A 23,792-nucleotide genomic window follows, 5' to 3' on the forward strand; every position below is an offset into this window, starting at 1 on the left:
GGCGCTCACGGAAGCCGCGCAGCCCCGGGCGTTGCTGGGAAACGTCAGCCGACAGCTGCGGCGGGACCCGCGGCGCGGACATGGCGGCGGCGGCGCTGGCGCTGGCGCGGTTGGGGGCGGTCTTGCTGCTCGTCGCGGCCCAGGTGAGGGCTGCGCCGGCCCGGCTCTCCGCCGGCGGCGGCTCCTCGGCCCGCGGTCCCGGGGAATTTCGGGGACCCCACCAGGCCCGACCGGGACCCCCCCCCTCCCGGACCCCGCGGCGCCGAGTGACCTTGCGGGCGGACCCTTTCCTCCCCGGCGCCCCTCCCGTCCTGCCGCAGGGGGCACCCACCCGGCCGCCGCGTCCCTCCCTAACGGCCGAGCGGAAGTTTGTGGACCCCCATCCTCTGCACCCCGAATCCTACCTGTCCGGCTCGAGGTCTTCCCCAGTCTCCCCCGGCCCTGGGACGGCCCTCTCTGGCTCTGCTGCCTGACCCGGGGCATTGCGTCTCTCCGAGCCTCAGTTTCCCCTCTCTGTGAACAGGGCATGACGCTAGCCCCGCCCCGTCCCAAGGGAGGGGTGGGGGGAAGAGCTGGGATAGGGCCAGCGCGGGACCCCAGAGCCCCCCAGTCCCAGGAGCTCAGCCCGGGACTGCGGGGAATATTCCTGTCCCATTTTCACCCCATGACCTTGGCCATGGAGCCCACCCCCCACCTTTGAATGCCAGCTGCTCCGCCAAGGTTGAGTAGGGGGCAAGAGTAGAGTTATACCTATGGGCAGGTTCACTTTCAAGGTATCGCCTTCCCACAGGACACTGGCCGTGAGATGGCCGGCCCTGACCATCAGGAGTGTATCTTGTCCCCAAATCTTTCTGGCCCTGGTTACTGCAGCGCCTCTGATGAAGGCAAGGCTGCTCCTTAATCTTGAAGCCTCCCTCCTAGATTGTTCTAACTGGGGTTGGGGGACATACACACGTGTCCACCACCTGGGCAGGTGCTTCCTTTCTCCCTGTAGCAGCTGTGCCACTGACACCACCACCACCCCGCCTCCCCCCCAACGTTCGCCATGCACCTGAGTGGGCTTTCCCGCGGGCCAGCCAGACCTTGTCCCTTCTACGTGAGGCCCTTTCAAGGATCACTCCTTCCTCTCTCCGGGGGCTGCAGCCAAATTTATGTGAAGCACTCTGCCGCCCCCTGTTCCCCCAGAGCCCCTTTCTCCACTCTTGGTCCGGAGTGGCTCTGGTCATCCTCCCAGAAGTTCTTAGGGATCTCCCCTCCCCAGCCCCCTGCTGCCTTTGTCACCCCAAACCCTCTCGACTGTTCCCTGGCTCCCCAGCCGGGAGCACTTTGAAGGCAGTAATGTTGAACTCTGAGATTCTGAAAACGAGAAGGCTTTTCAGAAGCAGTGATGCCCAGAAGGGTTTTGAAGGGACAATAGGAATTTGCGAGGGTCCCGAAGAGAGTGGAAGGGTGCTGTCAGGAAGGGTGCTGTCAGCATCGGGAAGGGCATGAGCAAGGCCAGGAGGTATAAGAGCCGACTGAGTGAAGACTGTAACAGGAGCCCCGGTGCTGCTGTTGGGAAAGCGATGGGTTGCTAACCACAAGGTTGGCCGTTCAAATGCACCAACAGGAGAAAGATCAGGGTACTGTATTTAAAATTTTGAGTCTCCTATTTAGCCTTGCCACGAGTCCGGTCTTTGATGGCAGTGTGTGTGTAAAGGGAGCCTTGGTGCCAGTGAGTTACAAGTTGGGCTGCTAACTACACAGTCAGTAGTTTAAACCCTCCAGCTGATAGCTGGAAGAAAGATGAGGTTTTCGGCTGCTGTAAAGATGTATAGCCTGAGAAGCCCCAAAGGACCCCCTCTGCCCTACAGGGTCCAGGATCGCTGTGAGTCAGACTGGACTCAGTGGCAGTGGACTTGCTTGGTCTTTGGGTTGCCGGTCTGTGTGCTGCTTGGCACAAAGAACGGAGGCCCCAGGCAACAGGCCAGCTGGCAGGGGTGTGGCTCCCCGCAGAGGTCGGGGATCATGGGTGCCAGCACTGGGAGGAGTTGACACTTTGCCCTGGGTAGAGGGGTTGGGACTTTATCCTGACCTGACTGAGAGGGGTCATCCCCCTTTCCCTGAGCCCTGGCGGGCTCCTCTTGGGTGTCCCTTGTCCCTGGGGAAGTGGAAGTGGGTGTGTCCCTTCTCTATGCCAGTGTGACTCCCAGTCCCCACTCCTAGCAGTAAGAACAGAATGAAGACTGCCCCTCGTGTCCACCTTCCCTCCCCCCATTATACACACGTGATGACAGGCCTCTCATGATGTCTTCCAGAATGATGTCTTGGAAGGCTCAGGCTTTCTGTGGTGCAGCCTTGCCAATACTGGGCTGCTCACAGGAAGGTCACAGGTTCAAGTCCACCAAAGGCACCTCAGAAGAGAGGCCTGGTTCCCTACCTTGAGCAGGCGCCTGCTCAGATGCCCACGTTGTCTTCTGAGTGTTCCTGGTGGGAGCCCCCACCCACCTAGCGGAGGCAGTGACAGAAGTGGACTTGGTCAGGCATCCTTAATTCTCCAGGGTGGGAGGGGGGCCAAGGTGTGAGAGAAAACTCCTGGTCCCTGCAGGCAGGGAAATCCGGTTCATGAAGCACTCTGTCCTTCAAGGGGAAGCTGGGTTGTTCTGCCCTTCCGTGGTCTCTAAGAGAAAATGTCGGTTGGCCACCCCCTGGGCCCCTAGGCACAGGTCTCAGGGAAGGTTCTGGGTGTAGGCCAGAGGGTCAGCAGGACCCCCCACCCCCACCCCTCCTTGCTAGCTCTTGGTCTCAGGTCAGGATGAGGGTAGCTGCAGACCATAAGTGCATGAGTGAACACAGCTGGACACCAATAAAGCTTTATTGACAAGAGTAGAGCGGGCAAGGAGGCTGGTTGTTACGGTCTTGCCTGCTGTGGATCAGGGCTCCCTGGCAGGGGCTGGATCTCCATCCATGCTGGGGCTCCCACTTTCACAGGGGTCTGGGGGTGGGCAGGGAAAGCTGTGTGGCTGACTGAGACTGTCCCCACAGGGTGGGTGGGGAGACCAGGGACCAGAACTCTCAGACTTGCCTCAGTCAGGGCCTCTTGCAGGTACGGGGTTCCTACCTTCTCCAAGCTAAAGAAGCAGCTGCATTGCAAGGGGAGGGGGAACACGTTGGCCCACTACAGAGCAGAGACTTCTGGGAATGGGTGGTCCATAGGTGGCTCCCCTACCCCAGGTCCTTTGCTCCTCTGGCAGCCTGGGGCTCTCAGGGGCCATGTCCTGGCTCACGAGCAGAGGAGTGGGGATCTGGGCCTGGATACTGGGAAACAGCAGGGAACCTGATGGAGCTGGGAGGCCCTGGGCAGAGGGCAGGAAAGCTCCCTGGCACTTGGCTCAAGCACCACCATAGTATGGGTGGGCGCTATGTCCAGACACCCACTCCCTTCGCTTGTCCCCTTGGAGCTCAGGACCACCTCCCTGACTGCTGTCCCTGGAGACCTTGGAACCATCAAGTGGCTGCAGGGACAAGCAGGCCTCCTGGCTCATGGGAGGCTGGCTGCCCCATCTCCTCCTCCCCGAGGCCAAGTCTGTTTGCCAAACCCTTCCTTGGGGAACATGCAGCCCCAAGGTGGCAGGTCCTGACCTGACCACCCTGCCCTGCAGGTGGCCTGCGAGTACGGGATGGTCCATGTGGTGTCCGAATCCGGTGGTCCCCGTGGCCGGGACTACTGCATCCTCTACAACCCACAGTGGGCCCACCTGCCCCACGACCTCAGCAAGGCAGTGAGTTCTGCTGCCCCTGGCGGTCCAGTCCTCGGGCCGGCAGGGGGCGTTCGCCGTGACTGGGAGCCCCTGAGGGCCCTGGGTAGGGAGGACATTGGCTTCCTTGGTGGGAACCGAGGACCCAGATGGTGGTGGATAGGGTTTTTTGGGGCCCTGACACCCACCTGCCGGTCTGTCCCCAGCCCCTGCTGCACCTGCAGGACTGGTCAGCTTCTGTACTCTGCTCACCTGCTGACCTCCCAGCCGGCGGCTTCAGCAACCAGATACCGCTGGTGGCGCGGGGCAACTGCACCTTCTACGAGAAAGTGTGGCTGGCCCAGGGCGGCGGGGCTCGAGGGCTGCTGGTCGTCAGCCGGGAGAAGCTGGTACGTGTGGGCCTGGTGACCCGGGTGGACCTCCGACAGGACGAGGGAGGGGCTGGGTCCCAGGTCTTGTCTTCTACATCCTTGGGAGCAGGGCAGAGAGGACAAGGATACCTCGGGAGTGTGGGGTGCATACCAGTGCTAGTGTTGGGCCTGGGCGCAGGAAGGATAGGACCCTTCGAGCTCTGCTGGGCTTTGGGGACAGCGGGCAAGCCCACATGTCCTTGTCCTTACTCCCATCCGCAGGAGAGAGCTCAGGCATGGCCAGCCTGGACCCCCAACCTCAGGCGGAGACGGGGTCCCTGAAAGCTTCACCTTGGCTGGCTCTAGGCTGGCTTCTCTCAAGGGGCCTGCTAACCCTCTAATGGAGAGGTCTATAGGGCCACTCTCCCCCTTTATGCAACCCTCCCCCCCACACACACACTCTCTTGGCCCCCAGGTGCCCCCCGGAGGCAACAAGACGCAGTACAATGAGATTGGCATCCCTGTGGCCCTGCTCAGCCACCACGACATGCTGGACATCTTCCAGGTGGGTCCCTTCCCCTTACCCCTCGGCGATCAGGGTCTGTCTGTGTATCATTGGGATGGGCTGTGCCCCAGTGTCCCAGTGCGTCCCCTTTACCCAATTTCTGTGGCATCAGGGGTGCCGGCTGGGCCGGTCCCAGGGCAGGGCCTCCCAGTCCTGTGTGGACTGGGGAGTGCGGGACCTCTGGGTGCTGACTGGGCGTGTTCCCCGAGGCAGCGCTTTGGCCGAGCGGTGCAGGTAGCGCTGTACGCGCCCCACGAGCCAGTGCTGGACTACAACATGGTCATCATCTTCATCATGGCCGTGGGCACCGTCGCCATCGGGGGTTACTGGGCAGGCAGCCGTGACATCAAGAAGTGAGCGCCCCACTACCACGCCCTGCACATGCCCCACATGGGGTGGGGGCGGGGGAGGTGTTGTACCGCCTCGCCCTCTGAGCCCAGGCTGGCCGCCTCCAGGAGGAGCATGAAGCACAAGAGGGACGACGGGCCCGAGAAGCAGGAGGACGAGGCGGTGGACGTGACCCCTGTCATGATCTGCGTGTTCGTGGTCATGTGCTGCACCATGCTGGTGCTGCTCTACTGCTTCTACGACGGCCTGGGTGTGCCGCGCCCGCCTGCCCGGGGCCCTCCCACTCACCTCCAAGCTCGCCTCGGCACCCACCTGTCTGCCCCGCCCCGCCTACCCCGGGCCCTCCCCCCAACCTCCGAGCTCGCCTCCAGACCCACCTGTCCACCCCGCCCCGGGCCCGTGCCCATCTTGTGGCCCCGCTCCTGGGACTGACCCGCTGGGCGGCTATGCTGCTGCTTCTCCCCCGCTGTGTCCCCCCCTGCCGTGGAGTCCTTACCCGACCCCAGTGGGAGCCCAGAGAGGCCCAGGGTTTCCGCCCGAGCGGGCGCACTGTGAATACAGCCTTGTCCCAGGGCGACTGCCACAACAAGGGCCCATTCAGGGCCCACCGCTGCTGCCCCCACCCACCCCACCTGCTCCACTTTTCATCTGAGCCGCGGGGTGTGGGAGGGTGGCTGGCAGGGGCTTGGCGCTCCTGTGACAGACGCTCTGCCCCCAGTCTACATGGTCATCGCCATCTTCTGCCTGGCCTCATCTACCGGCCTCTACAGCTGCCTGGCGCCGCTGGTCCGTAGACTGCCCTTTGGCCGGTGCCGGTAAGCTGGGCCTCCTGCCGGGTGGGGGCAATGTGCCAGGTGCCGGTCCTCACGCCCCACCTCCCACCCCCAGGGTCCCTGACAACAGCCTCCCCTACCTGCACAAGCGTCCTCAGGTGCGCATGCTGCTGCTGGCGCTGGCCTGCATAGCCGTCAGCGTGGTGTGGGGTGTCTTCCGCAACGAGGACCAGTGAGTGCAGCCTGGGCGAGGTTGGGGGTGGTGGTGTGTGTAGCACTGTCCTCACATGCCCGCAGGGTCCCCCCTCTCGGGAGCAGCCTGGGCCAGGTCCGCCCCAGCACGGCCGCCAGGCAGCCTCCAGGCGCCACCCGGGTTCCAGTGGGTCTGGAGCCATGACCGCGATTGGCATCTCGTGGGTGGCCTGCTTCAGAGGGGTGGGGAGGAATAGGGAGGTCAGCTGCCCCCACCCCACAATCTGCCACCTTGGGCATTCACAGTATCAGCCCCTCCCCAGTTCTTGAGGGGGTTCTCTAGTGAGGATAGTCCCCTGGTGGCCACCCCCCCTCAGGTATCCTCAGCCAGAGGGGGAGCCGCTTACTGCCTGCCCATGGGCGCCCTGTGCAGGGCATCTGGTGGTAGTTGGGCTGCTTGCCGGGCTGTGCCAGGTGCCACCTCCAGAGACTCGGGCTCCAGGCTGGGAGTGAGCTGAGCCCCTCCAGTGGCCACCTACCCACCCTGCCAGGAGAGGGGAATGGTGGCCTGGTCAGCACAGGGACACAGACGGCCTCCTGGTCTGTCTAACCCATTTCTGTCCGTGACTCCCCAACTCCTGGGGGACCACCCACAGCTTGGGATCTGAGGAAAGGAGGTGCTGGCAGGGCAGATTATGTTGCATTGGCATAGGAGGGACTGCCAGACCCTGCTTCCCCCCACCCCCCCAGGTGGGCCTGGGTCCTGCAGGACATTCTGGGCATCACCTTCTGCCTGTACATGCTGAAAACCATCCGCCTGCCCACGTTTAAGGTGAGGGGACAGGGACACCCCTAAAATCCGAGAGCAAACCCCTGTGTCGTGCAGAACTGAAATGTCCACCTTGAGTTCCCTGCTTGCCTCCAGGGACCTGCGCTTCTTCCAAACCAAAAAGCTGACTGACTGGGGGTACTTAGGGGGAGAGAAGTGAGATTGTGGGTGCTTCTTGGGGGTGAGGCCCGGGCACGGGGTGGGGAGAGATGCCCTGAATCCCAGATGTGAGGCTGTGAGCAGAGCACCCTTGAGTGTGGGGCAGCGGGTGGCCCCCTGACGGGTGTCTGGCCTGCAGGCTTGCACGCTTCTGTTGCTGGTGCTGTTCATATATGATGTCTTCTTCGTCTTCATCACGCCCTTCCTGACCAAGGTAGGGCTGTGCCCCCATGAACCCTAAGGGTCCAACCCCCTCCTGCTGAGGCCACGCCCCTAATACAGGCCCTTCTCTGCAGAGTGGCAACAGCATTATGGTGGAAGTGGCCACAGGCCCTGCAGACTCGGCCACCCACGAGAAGGTGGGTCTTTTGGGGGGTGGCGGCGCCTGAGCCCGCGGGAGCTGAGTCCACGGGCTCTGAGCCAGTCAGTCTTTCTGCCGCAGCTGCCCATGGTCCTCAAGGTTCCCAGACTGAATACCTTCCCGCTGGCACTGTGCGACCGGCCCTTCTCCCTCCTGGGCTTCGGAGACATCTTGGTACCAGGTACGCAGTGGGACTCCTGATGGCGCCCCAGGGCTGAGGAGTGGACCTCGGGGGCTCAAGTGCGGGCATGCGGGATTGGCCTGCTACTCAGTCCCCCACTAGGAGCCAGTCCTTGGTGACAGCCTCCCAGCCTGGCACCGGCCCAGGAAGTCAGCCTGCCTCTTCTCTGCCCGCAGGGCTGCTGGTGGCCTACTGCCACAGGTTCGACATCCAGGTGCAGTCCTCGTGCATCTACTTCATGGCCTGCACGGTCGGTACGTGCTGCACTCTGCACTCCCGCCGGCCCCGCTCCTCACCGCATTCCCTTCCTGTCTTCCTGGGAGCCCCTGCCCCCATTTTTCACATGTCTCATTGTCACTGAGGCCACGGCCACAGCACTGTTGCCGCCGGTGCAGATGTGCCCTTTTCCGTAGCATTCCAAACCAGTGTAGCCCTGTCACACGCGCACACCCCCCTTCTCTACCCAAGGCCCAGGTGTGGGATGTGCAGGCCACAGCCCCCATTGGCGGTCCGTGTAGTTCAGACCCACTCCTGGGGCGCATGGTCCGACCTGTCTCCCTGCTCCTCCTCCCCCTCCCCCGGCCATCACAGGGGTCTCCTGGCTGGGGTCCCGCGCCCCTCAGGCCCATGTGATAGTGCAGAGCTACCCGCTTGGGTTTCTGGTCACCAAGCGCCCTCCCCAGGCCGCTGGGGGCTCCTAACCGCCATCCTTCAGGGCCCGCCCCCCATAGCCGTGGCGCCTTGAAAACGCACTAGGACAGCCTTGTGAACTCATTCCCGGAAGTCCTGGAACTGAACAGGGACTCCGCGAGCCCAGGGAACGCCCTCCTTCTGCGAGCTCCGCTGGGCCACCCACTGTCTGTAGGAGCTGCCTCTGGAGGGCCATTCTGTTGGTGCAGAGGACACCCGCCCGCCAGTGAAGGCGGTGGTCGCACCCCTGGCGTGCTCTCCCAGAAGAGTGGCTGGGCTTTTGCCCCTGGCAGCTCACAGCAGACCCACCGCAGCACGCACGCACGCACGCTGGGGTCTCGGCTCCAAGGAGCTCGGAAGCCTGGTTTAGGTCTAGCCTCCGAGCAGTACGGCGTTAGCAAAGCCTCCTTTGAACAGATCCGCTGCCGAGAGCCTGGCGGAGCAGGTGCGCTCGGCTCACAGGCCAGGACAACAGCAGAGCGCTCCCTCCTCCCGCTGAGAGCGAGGTTTCCTGCATAACCAGAGCTGCGTTCACCCCTGCGGGCTTGTCCCGGAAGCTACCCACACCTACCTGTCCAAAGCCTTTTTTTTTTTTCCTAAAAGCTGACGCCGGCTAAACTAGCACGCGAGCCCGTGAGGCCAGAGCCTGCCTGCCTGTGGTTGCCGGCCATCGGCCGCCTCAGGATTCAGACCAGAAAGCCCCGCTCCCCCACCGCAAGCTCCCCAGCCCCGCTCAGTGACTGCCCAATGGCACCATCTGGCCCCTCCTCCCCACAGTCATGCCCGCCTTCTGTCGTCCCCAGCCTATGGCATCGGCCTCCTGGTGACCTTCGTGGCGCTGGCCCTGATGCAGCGCGGCCAGCCGGCCCTGCTCTACCTGGTGCCCTGCACGCTGGTGACGAGCTGCAGCGTGGCGCTCTGGCGCCAGGAGCTGGCCATGTTCTGGACGGGCAGCGGCTTTGCGGTGAATACCGGTTTGCTATGACTGTCTGCGAACGGCAAGTCGTTCCCAATAATCCCTAACTAGAGCACCAGTTGAGTACCTGCGTGCTCATGCACGCCTCAGCCCCTCCTGCACTGCCCTATCGGGGCTGCTGGGGCTGCGGGGTTGTCTTCTGCCAGCTAATCAGCTGTCAGGGTGGAGCCTGCGCACGGTCACGCCCACGCGGTGGGCAGAGCAAGGGGCGAGTGTTGCCATTGGGAAGGGGCTGACATGCACCCTGTGGGGTCCGCCTCACAGAGGTGTCTCTGTGGCTCAAGGGCCCCCCCTGAGATCCAGGCGCCCGGTTGGGGAGCTCTGCACCCAACGATGATTGTGGGTGCAGGTAGGCAGCCTCTGGTGAAAGCCCGGCTCGCGTTCTTAGAACGTGTGGCTAGGAGACCTTGTGCTGCGTAGCTGTGTTCTCAGCTTGGTGGATGTGGGGTCTAACCTGCCATCTGGTGTGCTCCCAGCTCTGGTCCACCCGCTCCTCAAAGCGTCTTTTTCCACTAGCTGTGTTCTAGCAGGTCCGGGAGCGGGGGAGTTGCAGGCACGGGGCTGCCCAGGCTTTCTGCAAAGGAGGCCCCATCACCCCATGCACCCAGCCTCTGGGCTACAAGCGCCCAGAGGCCTGGAGCTGATGGGAGGGGATGGGGCGCCCCTCCCTGCCTCCCCCCCCCACACGGAACAGGCTCTCCTAGGATAGTTGCATTCGGCCCACCCGCCTGCCCATGTCTACACAAGGTGTTCCCCCTCTGGCTGCCCCCACCCCTGCCTGTGCTACACCCCGCCCTGTCTTAGCCCTCTCTCTTACAGAAGGACCTACCGCAGCCATCTTGGGAAGCGACTCCTGCTGACATTTTGCAGCCCCGGAAAGACCCCAGCACGTCCCCTACCCAGCAGCCGCTCAGTGAAGACTCTATCAGCGCCACTGTCCCCGGAGGGCAGTCCCCTGAGCCGCGCGCACCTCAGGAGCCGGGCGCGGCCACTACACCCCCCTCCCTGGAGCCCACCAGCACAGCCAGCGTCACCGAGCCCCCGGAGCAGGCGCAGAGCCAGCCCGGCCCCACGGAGCCCACTGACTAGGCGCGGCCCGGCCCAGCCCTCCCCAGAGCTCCGGTGGCTGACAGGAGACAGTGCGGGCTGCCAGCCCCACCACGGTGCTCTTCCAGCCCACGCCACGCCACGCGTGAGGACCCCTCGCGTTGTCTGCCCGCCCGCCCGCCGCCCCATGCGCTCCTGAGCGCTGGAACCAGCCGGCAGCGCCATAGCCTCTGCGCTTGGCTTTCCGGGGCTGTCGCCTAGGTGCCGGTCGGTGACAGCGGCAGCTTTATTTCTGGTGCTTAACACGCTTCTTCCTCCCGGCAGGGTTTCTGGTTTCCTTCCCTCCCCTCCCCACCTGGACAGGGGGGAGGGGCCTGCCTCCTGGACCTCGCCGCCCCCTCACCCCCCACCCAGCACACTCAAGAGATGGGACCTTCATGCCGAGACTGGGCCAGATCGCCCTGTCCCCGGCTGCCCCCAACACGTCTCCGGGGACGCTGTGGAGGAGGCCGGCCAAGTGGGGCTGTGGGCATGGGGTCGCAAAGGATGGTCCCCCTCGCTTGCTGCTTAGAGGGACCCAGGGGCTCTCATCACTTCGGTCATGCTCGTACATGCAGACCATGCAACATTCCGCATGCCCCACATGCTGCCAGCCCGAAGCGGGCGCACTTGTCCCCAGATCGCAAGAGGCCGCCCTGGAATGCGCCATCTTCTACCTCACCAGTGGGCCCTGCCCATGTCACCGTGCACGCAGCAGTCCCCGCCCCCACCCGGCCGCTGGGTGGTGTGCATCTGGCCCTTCCACCCACTGTCTGTCCCAGACACCAGGCTCTGGGGCACACTGTGACCCCAAAGTACCAGCGCCAGGGACTGCAGGCAGCCTGGCCAGCCAGGGCACCCCAAGAACCCTGAGGTCCCACTCCGAAGAGACCCGTGCAGGAGGGCGAGCTAGCAAGCGCAGCCAGGGACGGAGACTGCCAGCGGCCTCCCTGCAGTCTCCTGGAACCCTTGGGCCGCTGGGCTGCGCCTTAACCTAAACCTTTTTTACGGGGGGGGGGGGGGGGGGGGGGGGGGCTGTGTTTCGGCTCGGAAATCTGACCACGTCCAGAAACTCGGTTCCTCCGAGTTTCTGTTGGTATTTTTTTGCCTTGCTTCTGTTTGAATCTTAAAATTAAACATAGCTTTTGATACTTAGACCTGGCCTCTGGATGCGCCGTGGCAGTAGGTCTCCCAAAGCCAAAGCCTCATGGACTGGTCATTGATTGTGTGAGTCCTGGGTGCTGCGAGCAGCTGGGTGCTTGACTGATGGCAGGATGGAAGTTTGAGTCTGCCTGGAACCTGCTTCTGAAGACTTGTCCATTGATAACCCGTTGGAAGACAGTTCTCTGACACATTGCTTCCTTGGAAGTCAGGGTCAAATTCACTTTTGTTTTCTTAGTCATCTCCCTACCCAGCCATCTATCCACCCCCCTCCATTCATCTACCCAACCATTCATCCTCCGACCATCTGTCCACACCATCCATTCATCTACTCATCCATCTACCCAACCATTCATCCTCCTACCAGCTATCCACCCATCCAGCCATCTACTCATCCATCTACCCAACCATTCATCCTCCGACCACCTATCCACCCATCCAGCCATCTATCCACCCCCCTCCATTCATCTACCCAACCATTCAGCCTCCGACCACCTATCCACCCATCCAGCCATCTATCCACCCCCCTCCATTTATCTACTCATCCATTTACCCAACCATTCATCCTCCAACCAGCTATCCACCCATCAAGCCATCTATCCACCCATCAAGCCATCTATCCACCCCATCCATTTATCTACTCATCCATCTACCCAACCATTCATCCTCCTACCAGCTATCCACCCATCCAGCCATCTATCCATCCCCATCCATTCATCTACCCAACCATTCATCCTCCGACCAGCTATACATCCACCCATCCATTCATTTACTCATTCATCTACCCAACCATCCATCCACCCACTCATCTACCTACCCATCCACCCATCTACCCATTTATCATTTATCCATTCATCTATCTGTCCATCCATCTGTTCATTTCTCTAGTCTTCATTGAGTGCCTACTGTGTGCTCAGCCCTCCACCTACATGTGTCCTGGACTCACACTGTGCCCCCAGGGCTGGCCAGGTGAACAGAGCTGCAGGCGTGTGGGTGTCCCGGGCCTGTGGTAACAGTGCCACATACTGGGTGGCTGGAGTTCATATGAACTTATCATCATATAACCCTAGAGACCCCGAAATCAAACTCCACCAGTCAATTCTGGCTCAGTGTAGAAGACATAACTGCTCACCCCAGGGGGTTTCCAAGACTCACTTTAGTAGAAAGCCTCATCTCTCCCGTCCTAGAGGCTACAGGTCTGGGATCAAGGTGTTGGCTGGACCATACTCCCTCCATGGGCTCCAAGGAAGGGTCCCTCCTGTTTGCTCTCTGCCCTGTTTCCCCTTGTGTCTCTTTTAAGGACCCTGGTTCTTCATTAAGAGTGGGCCTTCTACGCCCACAAAAAGTTACAGTCATGGAAACCCACGGGACAGTTCTGGCCTGACCGCTAATATCACTAGGAGTTGGCATGAACTTGATGACCAAACTTTGGTTTGGTCATTGGATCAGGCCCCAGCCTACTACCGATGGCATTTTCAAAGCCTCTCTTTCTGCGCAGGGCCTTGCTCCCAGGACCATGGATCAGGACTAGAACCAAACTTCTTGGGGACGATACACAACAGCAGGAACGTGTGGCTTGGTGAGGAAAATGGCTTCCTCAGCAGAGCCCCCTGCTGCTTTTAGCCGCCCAGTTTACGACCCGTGTCATGGCGGTTCCGGGACACTCGGGTGACAGCGACTTGTGCAGGGCCACAGCGTGGACAGGCACAGGCCACCACAGCGTCACTCCACTTCCAACAGCAGCCAGGTGTCCCTGTCACGGGCACCCTCCCCCTGCGTGGTTAAGTGCACCCAAGGTGGTTTGCACAACAGAAGGGAACATGGCTTGGCCCTTCACCAGCCTGTGGTCACATGGGAGCCCCTGGTGGCAGCCCTGAGTCAGCCCATCCATGGAGGGCCATCCTCCTCGCTGCCCCTCCCCTTCACCAAGCATGATGGCCTCCTCCAGGGACCGGATGTTCAAAGAGCGGGAGCAGCCTTTCCCATCTCGCTTCTAAGGCGCATCTGGCTGCTCTTCTCCCCAAAATGCTCACTTCTTCTGTCTGGGACCCCACCCAGGAACCCCCACTGGGCCCCAGAGTCGTCATGTCTCCTCAGCTTCCTCTAGGCAGCAGATGGTCAATGGTCCCTCAGATCTGCTCTGGTTCTGAGGGGAGGGTGGGGGAGATGCTGAGCCGCTTGTCAGACAATCCCCCATGGTGAGTGGGGTAAGGCTTTAGGGGTGGGGAACTTCCGGGTGAGGTGGCTTCCCAGCCCCATCAGGTCAGGCCTTATTGACACCCCGCCCCCTCGCATCGTAGGCAATAGCTGGACAGCAAGTAAGGACGACTGCAGAGGATGGGTGCACCGCGTAACTGTGTGTGTGTGTGTGTGTGTGTGTGTGTGTGTGTGTGTGTGTGAACGTGGACTATGAAGCTACACGGGACAGAAGGAAGCCGTGAGGGGAAACAGGAGATGTGAATTAAGAGTGAGCTGAATTCATGTTAACACACAAGGTTGGCAGTTCAACACCACCAGCAGGTCCGGGGAGAAAGACTGAGGCTTTCTGCTTCCATAAAACCCACAGGGGACAGTGCTACCCTGTCTGGTAGGGTGGTCACGCATGGCAACAGACTGATGGCACTGAGCATTTTTGGCATCCGTGATCACATGCCAATGTGGGTCCCAGACGGAGACCCGACTGCCCAGGAGGGGACCACAGCCGGAGGGAGGGAACCAGGTGTGGTCCACCTGGGACTCTGTCTGGGCTGTCTCCACAGCTTCTCTGTGCCCGAGTCTCTTCTGGAATAAAGGCTTCTTTCTGAAACATTGTGGCTGCTATCAAAACTACAAAAGCTAAACACAACAGCCCTGACCCCAGGCCTCCCTGGGGCTTCTGTCCCGGGATCCCCCAGCCTTGCAGGCTCCAGGATCCCCTTGACAGCTCCTCCCAGCCAGGTGGGCCCCAGAGGGGGTGGTGCAGCTACCTGCTTCCCCCCACCCCCCACTCTCCCACCCCGCCACACCTGCAGGGGTGGGGCGCCTTTCAACCCAGGTGACTTGGGACCCCACTCCCCCACAGGTGACTCCCCATCCCAGGTGACGCGCTAGCTCCACGGGGCGAGGGGGGTTGGGGAGGCGGGGACAGAGGTGGCCCCGCCCAGGTGCCGAGAGCCCCTCCCCGCCTGACTTCCCAAAGGCGCAGCTGGAGCAGGTGGCCGCATCCCTTGGAGCGCAGCGCAGTGAGTGTGGGGCTGGGGCTGCTAGTCTACAGCTGGCTTGGCTTTCTCTCTGGAAACGGGAGGCGGTGGGGGGCGGGTGGGGGGAGGAGAAAGATGCAGCCGATGGGAAGCCCAGCGGGGCTGTGTGGACCGGGCTGTTTAGACGCGATTAGGGCTGTGTGGGCGCAGTTGGAGCTGTGGGGATGGGATTAGGGTTACACAGGCAAAGTCAACTGTGTAGATGGGGTTAAGGAAGTGTGGACACCTTAAGGGCTCGGTGGTCAAGGCCCAGGCAGAGAGTGGGGGTTCTCGGGAGCCCCCAAAGGCCTCCTGCCTCCACCACAGTCTCCTTGCTGCTCCTGGACAGGAGTTTTGCTCAAACCAAGATTGATCACTGGGTCTGGACCCAGGAGTTACTGGCTGAGCGGTAGAAATGGGGTTCGCAGACTCCAGGAAGGTGGCCAAGTCTATCTGTCAGGGATTTGGGCGGGTGCAGGGGTGGGGAGGTAGGAGAGATCAGAATTTCAGCAGGGAGTGGTCTGAAGGCCTGGGCTTGGAGTTGGGGTACTCTGTCATCATGTTTGTGACCACTTATTCCCGTGGCCCAGGGGGCCGGCGAACAGTGGGCTGAGGGGTCATGCTCTGAGGGTCTTGCAGCCAGGAAACGCTCTCTCTGCACCCTTCCCCCATTTCACTAGGGGTCACACACACCCCAGGCCCCACAGAGGGCAGTGTGGGTCCCTTGGCCTCCTGGGGCTGCTAAGCCCGAGTTCTGGAAAGATCTTAACATCAACAAGCCAACCTGATGTCCCCAGCCCCTTTTAAAACAGAAAAGTCCAGTGGCCCACCAGTTGGCTCAGACTCAGGGTCACCCGTGTGCACCCCGTAAGGATGATTTGTCAGAAGTAGTCAGCCAGGCCTTTCCTCTGAGGTGCCTTGAGGCGAACTTTCGCTGCCGCCTACTGGTGAGCCGCCCTGTGCAGGGTCACTGTTGGCTGGCCGCCTCTGTCCGCAAAGCCACAGTCCAGCCTGGTCAGCGGCTTCCCAGCCTGAGGGCAGTTCTAGGAACAGCTCAGCTTTCAGACCGGCCTTGGATAACTCTGGACCGGCTGTGGTCTGCCGGAGGCTCTGAGCTTTTCTGATTGGTCTTTGTGAATTTCAAAATCACTGATGTTGGGACACAGCAACCACCAGCCGTTCTACAGGAGAAAGGGGGCATGGGGGTGCTTTCTACCCTCCCCCCCTAATAAAGAGTTACAGCGTCGGAAACCCACAGGGGCAGTTCCACCCTGTCGCTCACTATGAGTCGGATCGACTCAATGGCAGGGGGTTGGCTTGGGTTTTGGATGTGGGAACAGGTTGCCCTGGAAGTGTCGATACTTAAGTGTCCCTGCACTAACTCGAAGGCTGGAGGGTCAAGTCCGCCAGAGGCACTTCAGAACAAAGACTGGGCCTCCAGCAATCGAGGACCTTCAGAACCTCTGTGGGCCAATGGAGTCCAACAATTGTGGAGTTCCCCTTGATCTTTTCGAGCCCCCGTGGACTTCCAGGAAAAACAGCCCTCAGGACCCTGTGGGGGGAGATGCATATGGGTCCCCTCAGCAGGGAGGGTCCGGGGGCCATGATCACCAACTGCACTGCTTGTTACAGGGGGACCGGTTTAGTTCAGATGGAGTAGTTCTCAGCACCGCCCCCACCCCAGCCTAACATCTGTGGCACCCACCCCCCAAGTCCGCCTGTGACTCACCTTGAACCCCCTCCAAGACTAACACCTTTGTACCCCCCAGCCTCACCCAGGACTAACATCCTAGTATTGTCCCCCAGGACCTCCTGAGACTAACATCTGTGACCATGTCCCAGTCCCCCTCCTATCTCTGACCCTCCTCCAGCCCCCCTCACATCTGTGTACCCTCCCCCAAGCTCCCCCAACACCTGAGGACCTCCCCCAGCTCTCTGTCAGCTTCCATAGCCCCAGATCAAACCAGTGGGTGAACCATGAGCTCTACTACAAAACTCCCAGCAGGCTTCACCCCCTTTTCCCCACGGAGGTCCCCGTTTGCCTCAGGATGCAGCCTGGGGGTCCTGTTGTCTTGAGTACCTAGTTGATGTCATCCACAATGTCGGGGGGGGGCATGGGGGCATGGGCAGCCCCGATCAGGACACACCATGGATTACACGCAGAGGTTTGGGGGTTCTAACTCACCCTGAGGTGCCTCAGAGGAGAGACTTGCCAGGCTGCGCCCGAGTTCCGGCCTGGCATACAGGCTGGCCCTGCGCCTGCTCGACGGCCACGGCCCACTGCACCAGACGGACGTTTGCTATTTTTAAAATCGACCAACATTTTCACCCGATTCCCCCGACACCATCCAAGTTCACCGAGCTGCTTCCCCTCGGGGTACCCTCTCCCCCACACCCTCTTTTAGGGGCGTGCGACCCCCATTTCCTCTCCCCATCACGAAGCCGAGGGCATGGCCTTGCCCCTTACAGCAACCTGTTTGCCTCGCAAACCCCTCTTCCCATGAAAATCTAACAAAAAGTCCACTGACGGGGAAAAAAGAAAGAAAGAAAGAAAGAGGCCAAGACAAAGCAGCCCAGGCTTACTAGATTTCCTGTGGGCGTGCTGAGAGATTCACTCTGAGCAGTCGGGGCTGCTGTGGGGGTGGGAGGGGGGCTGGCCGGTCATTCTCCTGGGTAGCTCTGAGTGAGGAGGAGAAGCAGGTGCCTGGACGTGGCCTCCAGCTACCAGCCTCCTGGTGAGCCGCCCGATGGTATCCCCCCGGGGGGTTCTGCAGTAGCCTTGAACGGGGGGATGAGGTGGAAGGTTCTGGAAACCGTGGCCCTTGTGGACTGGGAGGGGGGCGGGTGGAGAAGGGCAAGGACATAACACTGAGACAGAAGGGTGGGCAAGGTGGTTAAAGATGCGGAGGGCAAAGTGCAGGCAACCAGGTGGTTTAGTGATGGGGACCGTTGGCCGTGCTGGGCGTTAGGGACAGAACTGCGTCTCCTATCAAGGTGCTGACGGCCCAGCGAATGAGTGCAGCCCTGTTAGAGAAGCGTGGATTTTTCTTTTCATGTCCTTCCTGTTCCATGACAAGCCATGCCAGACTCGGGCTCACACGCTTCCGACATGTCATTGGGAAGGACATGTCCCCGGGGAAGGAAATTGTGCTCCATAGAATTTTCTTTATCATTTTACCGGGGGCTCGTATCACCATCCATCCATCCATCCATCCATCCATCCATCCATCCATCCATCCATCCATTGCGTCGAGCACAGTTGTGCATTTCTTGCCGTCATCATTTTCAAAACATTTTCTTTCTACTTGAGCCCCCTAGAATTTTCTTGGTTGTTATTCCTCCTCTTCCTCCTCCTCTTCTTCCTCCCCCTCCTCCCCTCCTTCTTCACACATCACACAATGTGATCGTGGGAGCACATTCAGGAGAGCTTCAGTGCACGGCCTCCGCGTCCACGCTGCTGTCCATTGGCTGTGAATCTGCACTGAAGCAGGCTGCCCGGCCTTGCGCCCACGCCTCAGCGCTTGGCCAGTGGAATGACTCTCCGCTTCCAAGACGGGCTCAGCGGACCTGCGGTGCCCTCGTCAGCGCCGTTAGCTTGAGTCTGTTCCGACCCACAGAACGAGAGCAACGCCGCCCGTCCATGCCATCGCACCGCCGCTGTTTCGTTTGGTGTGCCCACGGCTGCTGCCGCCTCTGCGTCAAGCCAGGGCCTCCTTCTCATTCTCTTGCCCTCCTCCCTTTGCAAGCTCAGGGCCCTTCTCCAGGACTGGCCTCTTCTGAGGACACGTCCAAATTCGCCATCTTTGCCCCTCAGCAGCGCTCGGGCCGGCCTTGTGCTCCCACGAATCACCCAGGAGGGTTCAGGAGCCCCAATGGCACAGGGGTTGCAGGTCCAGCTGCTAAGCGCCAGGTTAGCAGTTCGAAACCACCAGCTGCTCTGTCGGAGAAAGACCAGGCTTTCGCCTCCGGTCACGAGTTAGGGTTTCACAAACCCACACGGGCATTTCCACCCTGTCCTACGGCCCCCTGCCTCACCCCCTGCCTCGCCCCCTGTCCTGTGAGGCCGCGTCGACTCCGTGGAAGTGAGGAGCCGTGAGGGACATTCAAATGAGGATGACCGGTCACCCCGAGAGAGAATGACATGCATGGTGTCACCTCATGGCTACTGTCATGAGAGTCAGGCCTCCTTCCTCCCACCTGGTCTACCCCCGTGGCAGGTACCCCGCTTGCCGAGAGGATGCTGGGAGACAGACCTCAAAACGGGTGGAGCCGTGGGCGGACTTTTGAGACCTGCACGGTGACCATCAAGGCGTCCCGGCAGAATAGTTGGTGACATATTAGGCTGCCAACCCCAAGGTCGGCGGTTTGAGACCACCCACTGCTCCACCGAGACTTTCTGCTCCTGACCAGACTGACAGCCTCAGACACCCCGGGGCAGTGTTACCCCGTCGTGTACACAAAGCTCCCTGATGGTAGAGTGATTTCGTGTTTTGGGGGTGCGATCTGCACGGCCAGCCGTTAGAAACCACCAGTCGATCCGAGGGAGGAAGAAAGGGCTTTCGACTCCCCTAAACAGGTGCCGTCTCTGAAACCCATCGGCGCGATGGCAGCGAGGGTGCTTTGCCCAGTGTTGATCCTCTCTCTCCCACTCCCCCTCTCTCCCCCTCCCTCCCTCCCCTTCTTTTTATCCTATGTGGCGGAGACCCCTCCCTTCTCCCTTCCAGGGTCTTTCTGACTCTCTCTTGTGGATCCTTCCGGCAGCTTTTTAGCCGTCGTCCGGGGGGGAGGCCCCGCCTGCGCCCCCTCCTACTCGCTTCTCTCCTTACCACTGCACAGCCTCCTTCTTCTCCCACGCGGCTTGCAAACCATCAGGGACGCCGCATCTCGCCCCGGGCTTTCCCCCCTTGGCGCAGGGCAGTGAGCAGACCAGCGGCCTCTTGCTGGTAGCTTCCTCGTCTCCCGTGTTTGCCCATCTCCTCGCGCCCCAGACACCGCCACCCGCGCCTCGTCCTCTCCCACCGCCAACCTGGGCTTCAGGACAGGGACCTCTGAAGTGGGCGGTGGGAAGGCTCTTTAGCCCTGAGTTGCCCTTCCATCTTGGACGGATGGCTTGGTTTCCATGTCACTGCCACCCAGTCCATGCTGACTCAGAGCGATCCTGCAGGACAGGGGCGAGCTGCCCCAGGGGGTTCGGAGACTGACTCTCTGGGGACGTAGAACATCTTATGGTCGTCCCTCGGAGAGGCTGGTGGTTTTGAACTGCTGGCCTTGCGGTTAGCCAGTCCATGAGCAAGCGCTAGGACACCAGGGCTCCCCTCCGTGAATGGGCTGCAAAGAGACTTTGCATCAATCCTGTGGGGGTGTCCTCAAGTTTATTTTTTGGCCAAGCAGAGCTTCCCCAGAGGACTCTTCAGAAAGCCAACCAACTCACCAACCAGCCAGCCATCCAGCCAGCCAACCCACAAGGCTGTGACTTCGAATGCCACGGTGCTCCCACCCCAGTCAGGATCTTTGCAAGTACCCTGCAGGCATGTGAAAGCGGTTGCCTTCAGGTGCCACGGGGTCGGCTCCGACCCACAGCGACCCCGTGCACAACAGAGCGGAACACCGCCTGGTCCCGCGTCCCCCTCACCGTGGTTCCTAAGTCTGAGCCCACGGATGCAGCCATGGGGTCCGTCCATCTCGCCGGGGGCCTTCCTCTTTCCACTGCCCCTCCGCTTTACCAAGCACGCTGTCCATCTGGGGTGAGGGTGGGGAGGGGGAGTTACACATTGAATCAAGAAGACCAAAGAAGACGCGCTGCACGTGAGCCGTGGCGCTGGGGAAGAAGTGCCGCCAGGATGCTCCCGAGGGGCACAGATGGTGGGGCTTGGCCACCCACGATTCTGGGCAGGTTGTTGGGGGAGACCGGTCCCTGGAGAAGGATGCCGTGCTTGGTCCAGTGGAGGGGCGGCGAGGAAGAAGAAGAGGACCCTGGAAGAGGTGGATGGCCACAGTGGTGGCCACAATGGGCTCAGGCGCAGAACCCATTGTGAGGCGGCGCAGGGCCGACGGGGCTCCCTCTGGTGTGCACAGGGTTACTATGGGTCAGAACCGACTCACTGGCACTATGATAACAGCATGGAGTTCCCCAGGCTGTGGTCGGTACAGAACCGGGCTGCCGCGGCTCTTTCCTGTGGAGCGGTGGCTCGGGTTGAGCCGCCCGTCTTCCCATGAGCCCCTGGTGCTTCTCCTAACGTGGCCACCGAGGGTCACAATCTCTGGGTCCTACCAGTCTCCTTCTCCTGAGTTTGGGTTCTGCTACGAGGGTTTCTCCCGTCCTGTCCAGAGCCTTCTAGTGGGCCCCTTTTCCCGAGCGATGGGTGGCAGTGGTCGGGCACCACCCAGCCGATCTGGTCTCCGGGTTGAGGAGACAACATCCATCGGACTCGTGGTTCCCATGTGTCTTGGTTTCCGGCACTCCTCTTGCCTCTGGGTGGGGAGGGACCCACTGGGGCATCTCAGACGGCTGCCCACAAGCTGCTGCTTTTATTTATTTTTTAATGTTGCTATCTTTTTTAATTTTAGGGTTTTTAAAACTTTTGATCATTTTATTGGGGGCTCGTACAGCTCTTATCACAATCCATCCATCCATTGTGTCAAGCACATTTGTACATAAATCAAAATTCTCAAAGCATTTGCTTCCTACTTGAGCCCTTGGTCTCAGCGCTTCATTCCCCCCCTCGCCGCCCCCCCCACCCTGCGCTCACAAGCTTTTAAGACCTCAAGTTGCTTTGTTTTTAATGCATTGGCTCTTCATGCTCCCTGTGAGGGGGGGGGCACTCAGAGCCTCCTGGCTCAGTCCCTGCCCGTGCCGCTCCCGCAACTACGTTAGCGAGCAAAGTTCTTCCTTCTGCGCTTCTCCGGGTCCTGGCTCCCGCTGTCCGGTGGCCCTCTGACCCAGAAGCACCCCTCTTCCTTCAGGCAGCATAGTTGCAACCTCCCCTCCACACTTGGGGCTGGCCCTTCTCTGGGGCAGGGTGTCCGCGCACCATGCGGTGTACAACAGCCTCCCGGGCCCCCACCCACTCCATGCCGGTAGCAATCCTCCCCGGGTCATGAGCTCCGCAGATGTCCCCAGACGAGGCCCTGTGTCCTCCGGGGACAGCCTCACCAGGTGAGGACCCCCCTGGGCTATGGCCATCGACTGACCCCAGGAGACTCTGGTCCCACGATTATCTGACCTGCTGAGGGCTCCCCTGGTTGACTGTGCGACCCAGTGGGGGATTAGTCTGATCTACAGCGTCAGCAGGAACCCAACTCAGTTGTTTCCCAAATAATTAATGCAGGGACACCTCCATCCCCACCCTACCTCGGGCCCTTCTCTGGGATGGGGTCGCTGCCATGCGCGCTGTGGGGCATTGAGCATGAGCATCGCTGTCCTCCCCCCCACTGCATGTCAGGAATGCCTGCTTCTACCTCATGACCCCCCACAAAGGTCCCCAAGTATCAGCCGATGTCCCCTGGGGGCCAAGACCCCTCCAGGTGAGGATGAGCAATAGACATCTAGCTCTAATTATGTGGGCGGGGGGGTTTGAATTGAGGGATTCAGACTGGAGCTAGTAAGAAAGCCACCCCCCCAATGGAAACTGTCTGGGCTGGGGACAGGTGGGCGGGGCCAATGGAGAGGGCCTAGAAGCAAGGACTGATGACCGATGGGTGTGGGAGGTGAAGTCGACATGGAGGGTAGTGGTGTGTGTGTGTAAGCATGTGCACAAGCAGTAAACTCCATCCTCTGCTAATGGAAAGGTTGGTGGTTCAGGTCCACCCAAGGCCATCTGCTTCTGAAAACCCAGTCATTGCAAACCCACTGGAGCCCATTCGCCTCTGGAGGTGTGGAGGAAGGCTGACATCATCGTCCCAGGGGGACTGGGAGCAGTGAAAAGGGTGGGACTGGGGGGAGACCCACCCCTGAGCTGCTGGTGGACACGCCCCAGAGGGGAAGGGAGTTGACCCTTCAACTGGAGGGCTGGTGCGTGGGCGGCCGTCCGTGCGTGGGCTCTCTTGGCGGCTCACAGCACAAGACAAGGGATGTGGGAACTCCCGGGGCATCGGTGAAGGGGAAGGCAGCCAACGCGAGGGCGAGAAGCAGGAGAGAGGGGCCTTCACGGGGGCAGCCAGGACACGGTCCCAACGCTCTTCTCTTTGCGGCTGTGTGTGCCATCCCATCTAGATTTCCCCGACAAAGGAGAGAGTTACCTGGACACAAAGGTCTCATTGGGGCCTCCTTTGTCCCTCCTGGTGTCCCCGGGGAGGGGGGTCTAGTGGGACTTGGAAGAGGAGCTGAGGAGGGAGGACCCTCCCTTGGACCACTGGATGGTCCCCGAGCCACCAATGTCCTCGGGGAGTCGGCCACCCCAATGTGAGGGAATGTGATAGCATCGAGATGCCGGCGACATCTGACAGTGCGTTGTGGGGTGCCCTGACGACAGCAGAAGGAGGTGAAGGGAGTTCCCTTGTAGCAGGGTGACTGCCCTCCCCCCTGCCCCCCGGGCTTGGGTTTGTCCATGAGCCACGCAGCTTGATCTTGTAAGAGATAGAACCAGAAGTTGAACCAGCTTAAAAGCAAATTGGGCACCCAACCCCTGAGCGGCCCAGGCCTGGCTCTGCGTGGTTTGGTCTTGTCCATCGAGGGCCATCCCCGAAGGAGGCTTCTGCCCCACATTTTCCACGCCCTCCCTCCCCCTGCCCTCTGCACTCTTGGCTTCTTTCTCTTGCTGATGGCGGCCAGCCTACCTTTGCCTTTCCCAGTTCCACGAAGCCCAGCATCCTTTGGGCAGAGACGCCTTGCTGGGTCTTCAGAGACAGAGCGTCTTCCAGTCTCTCTCTCTGCTCCCGTCCTCAGTTCTCTTGTTCAGACTCGGGCAGCCTGACTTCAGCATGGGGAGGGGCTGATAACCCTGCTAAAACCCTGCTGCTGTGGTGACGTGCTGGGGAGCCAGTTTCGATTCATAGTGACACCCCCCTGCGCAGAAGGACACACTGCCCGACCTGCGCCCTCTTTCCATCCTCGTCCCGTTTGAGCCCATCTTGGCGGCCATGGCGTCCATCCATCTGGCCGAGGGTCTCCCTCTTTGTCGCTGCCTCCCCACTTCACCGAGCCCGATGCCCTTCTCCAGGGACTGGT

General features: G+C 60.9%; 1 protein-coding gene across 4 annotated transcripts; it reads left to right on the forward strand.

The window, feature by feature from the left end:
* Positions 1 to 13: 13 nt before the first annotated feature.
* Positions 14 to 11,260, forward strand: SPPL2B (signal peptide peptidase like 2B). Of its 4 annotated transcripts, none has more exons than XM_075544747.1 (15): positions 14 to 143; positions 3,642 to 3,761; positions 3,944 to 4,126; positions 4,563 to 4,652; positions 4,866 to 5,005; positions 5,093 to 5,250; positions 5,719 to 5,815; positions 5,889 to 6,005; positions 6,716 to 6,797; positions 7,093 to 7,167; positions 7,250 to 7,312; positions 7,396 to 7,495; positions 7,672 to 7,749; positions 8,989 to 9,149; positions 9,981 to 11,260. In XM_075544747.1, the coding sequence occupies exons 1-15, from the start codon at positions 81 to 83 to the stop codon at positions 10,248 to 10,250; spliced, it is 1,797 nt and encodes a 598-aa protein (XP_075400862.1). In that variant the 5' UTR covers positions 14 to 80; the 3' UTR covers positions 10,251 to 11,260. The 4 variants fall into 4 exon arrangements, with proteins under 4 accessions (XP_075400862.1, XP_075400863.1, XP_075400865.1 ...); XM_075544748.1 differs by having other exon boundaries at positions 5,108 to 5,250; XM_075544750.1 differs by having other exon boundaries at positions 8,989 to 9,183; positions 9,981 to 10,117.
* Positions 11,261 to 23,792: the final 12,532 nt, after the last annotated feature.

Source organism: Tenrec ecaudatus, chromosome 1 (genome assembly GCF_050624435.1).
Source record: "Tenrec ecaudatus isolate mTenEca1 chromosome 1, mTenEca1.hap1, whole genome shotgun sequence".
NCBI lineage: Eukaryota > Metazoa > Chordata > Mammalia > Afrosoricida > Tenrecidae > Tenrec > Tenrec ecaudatus.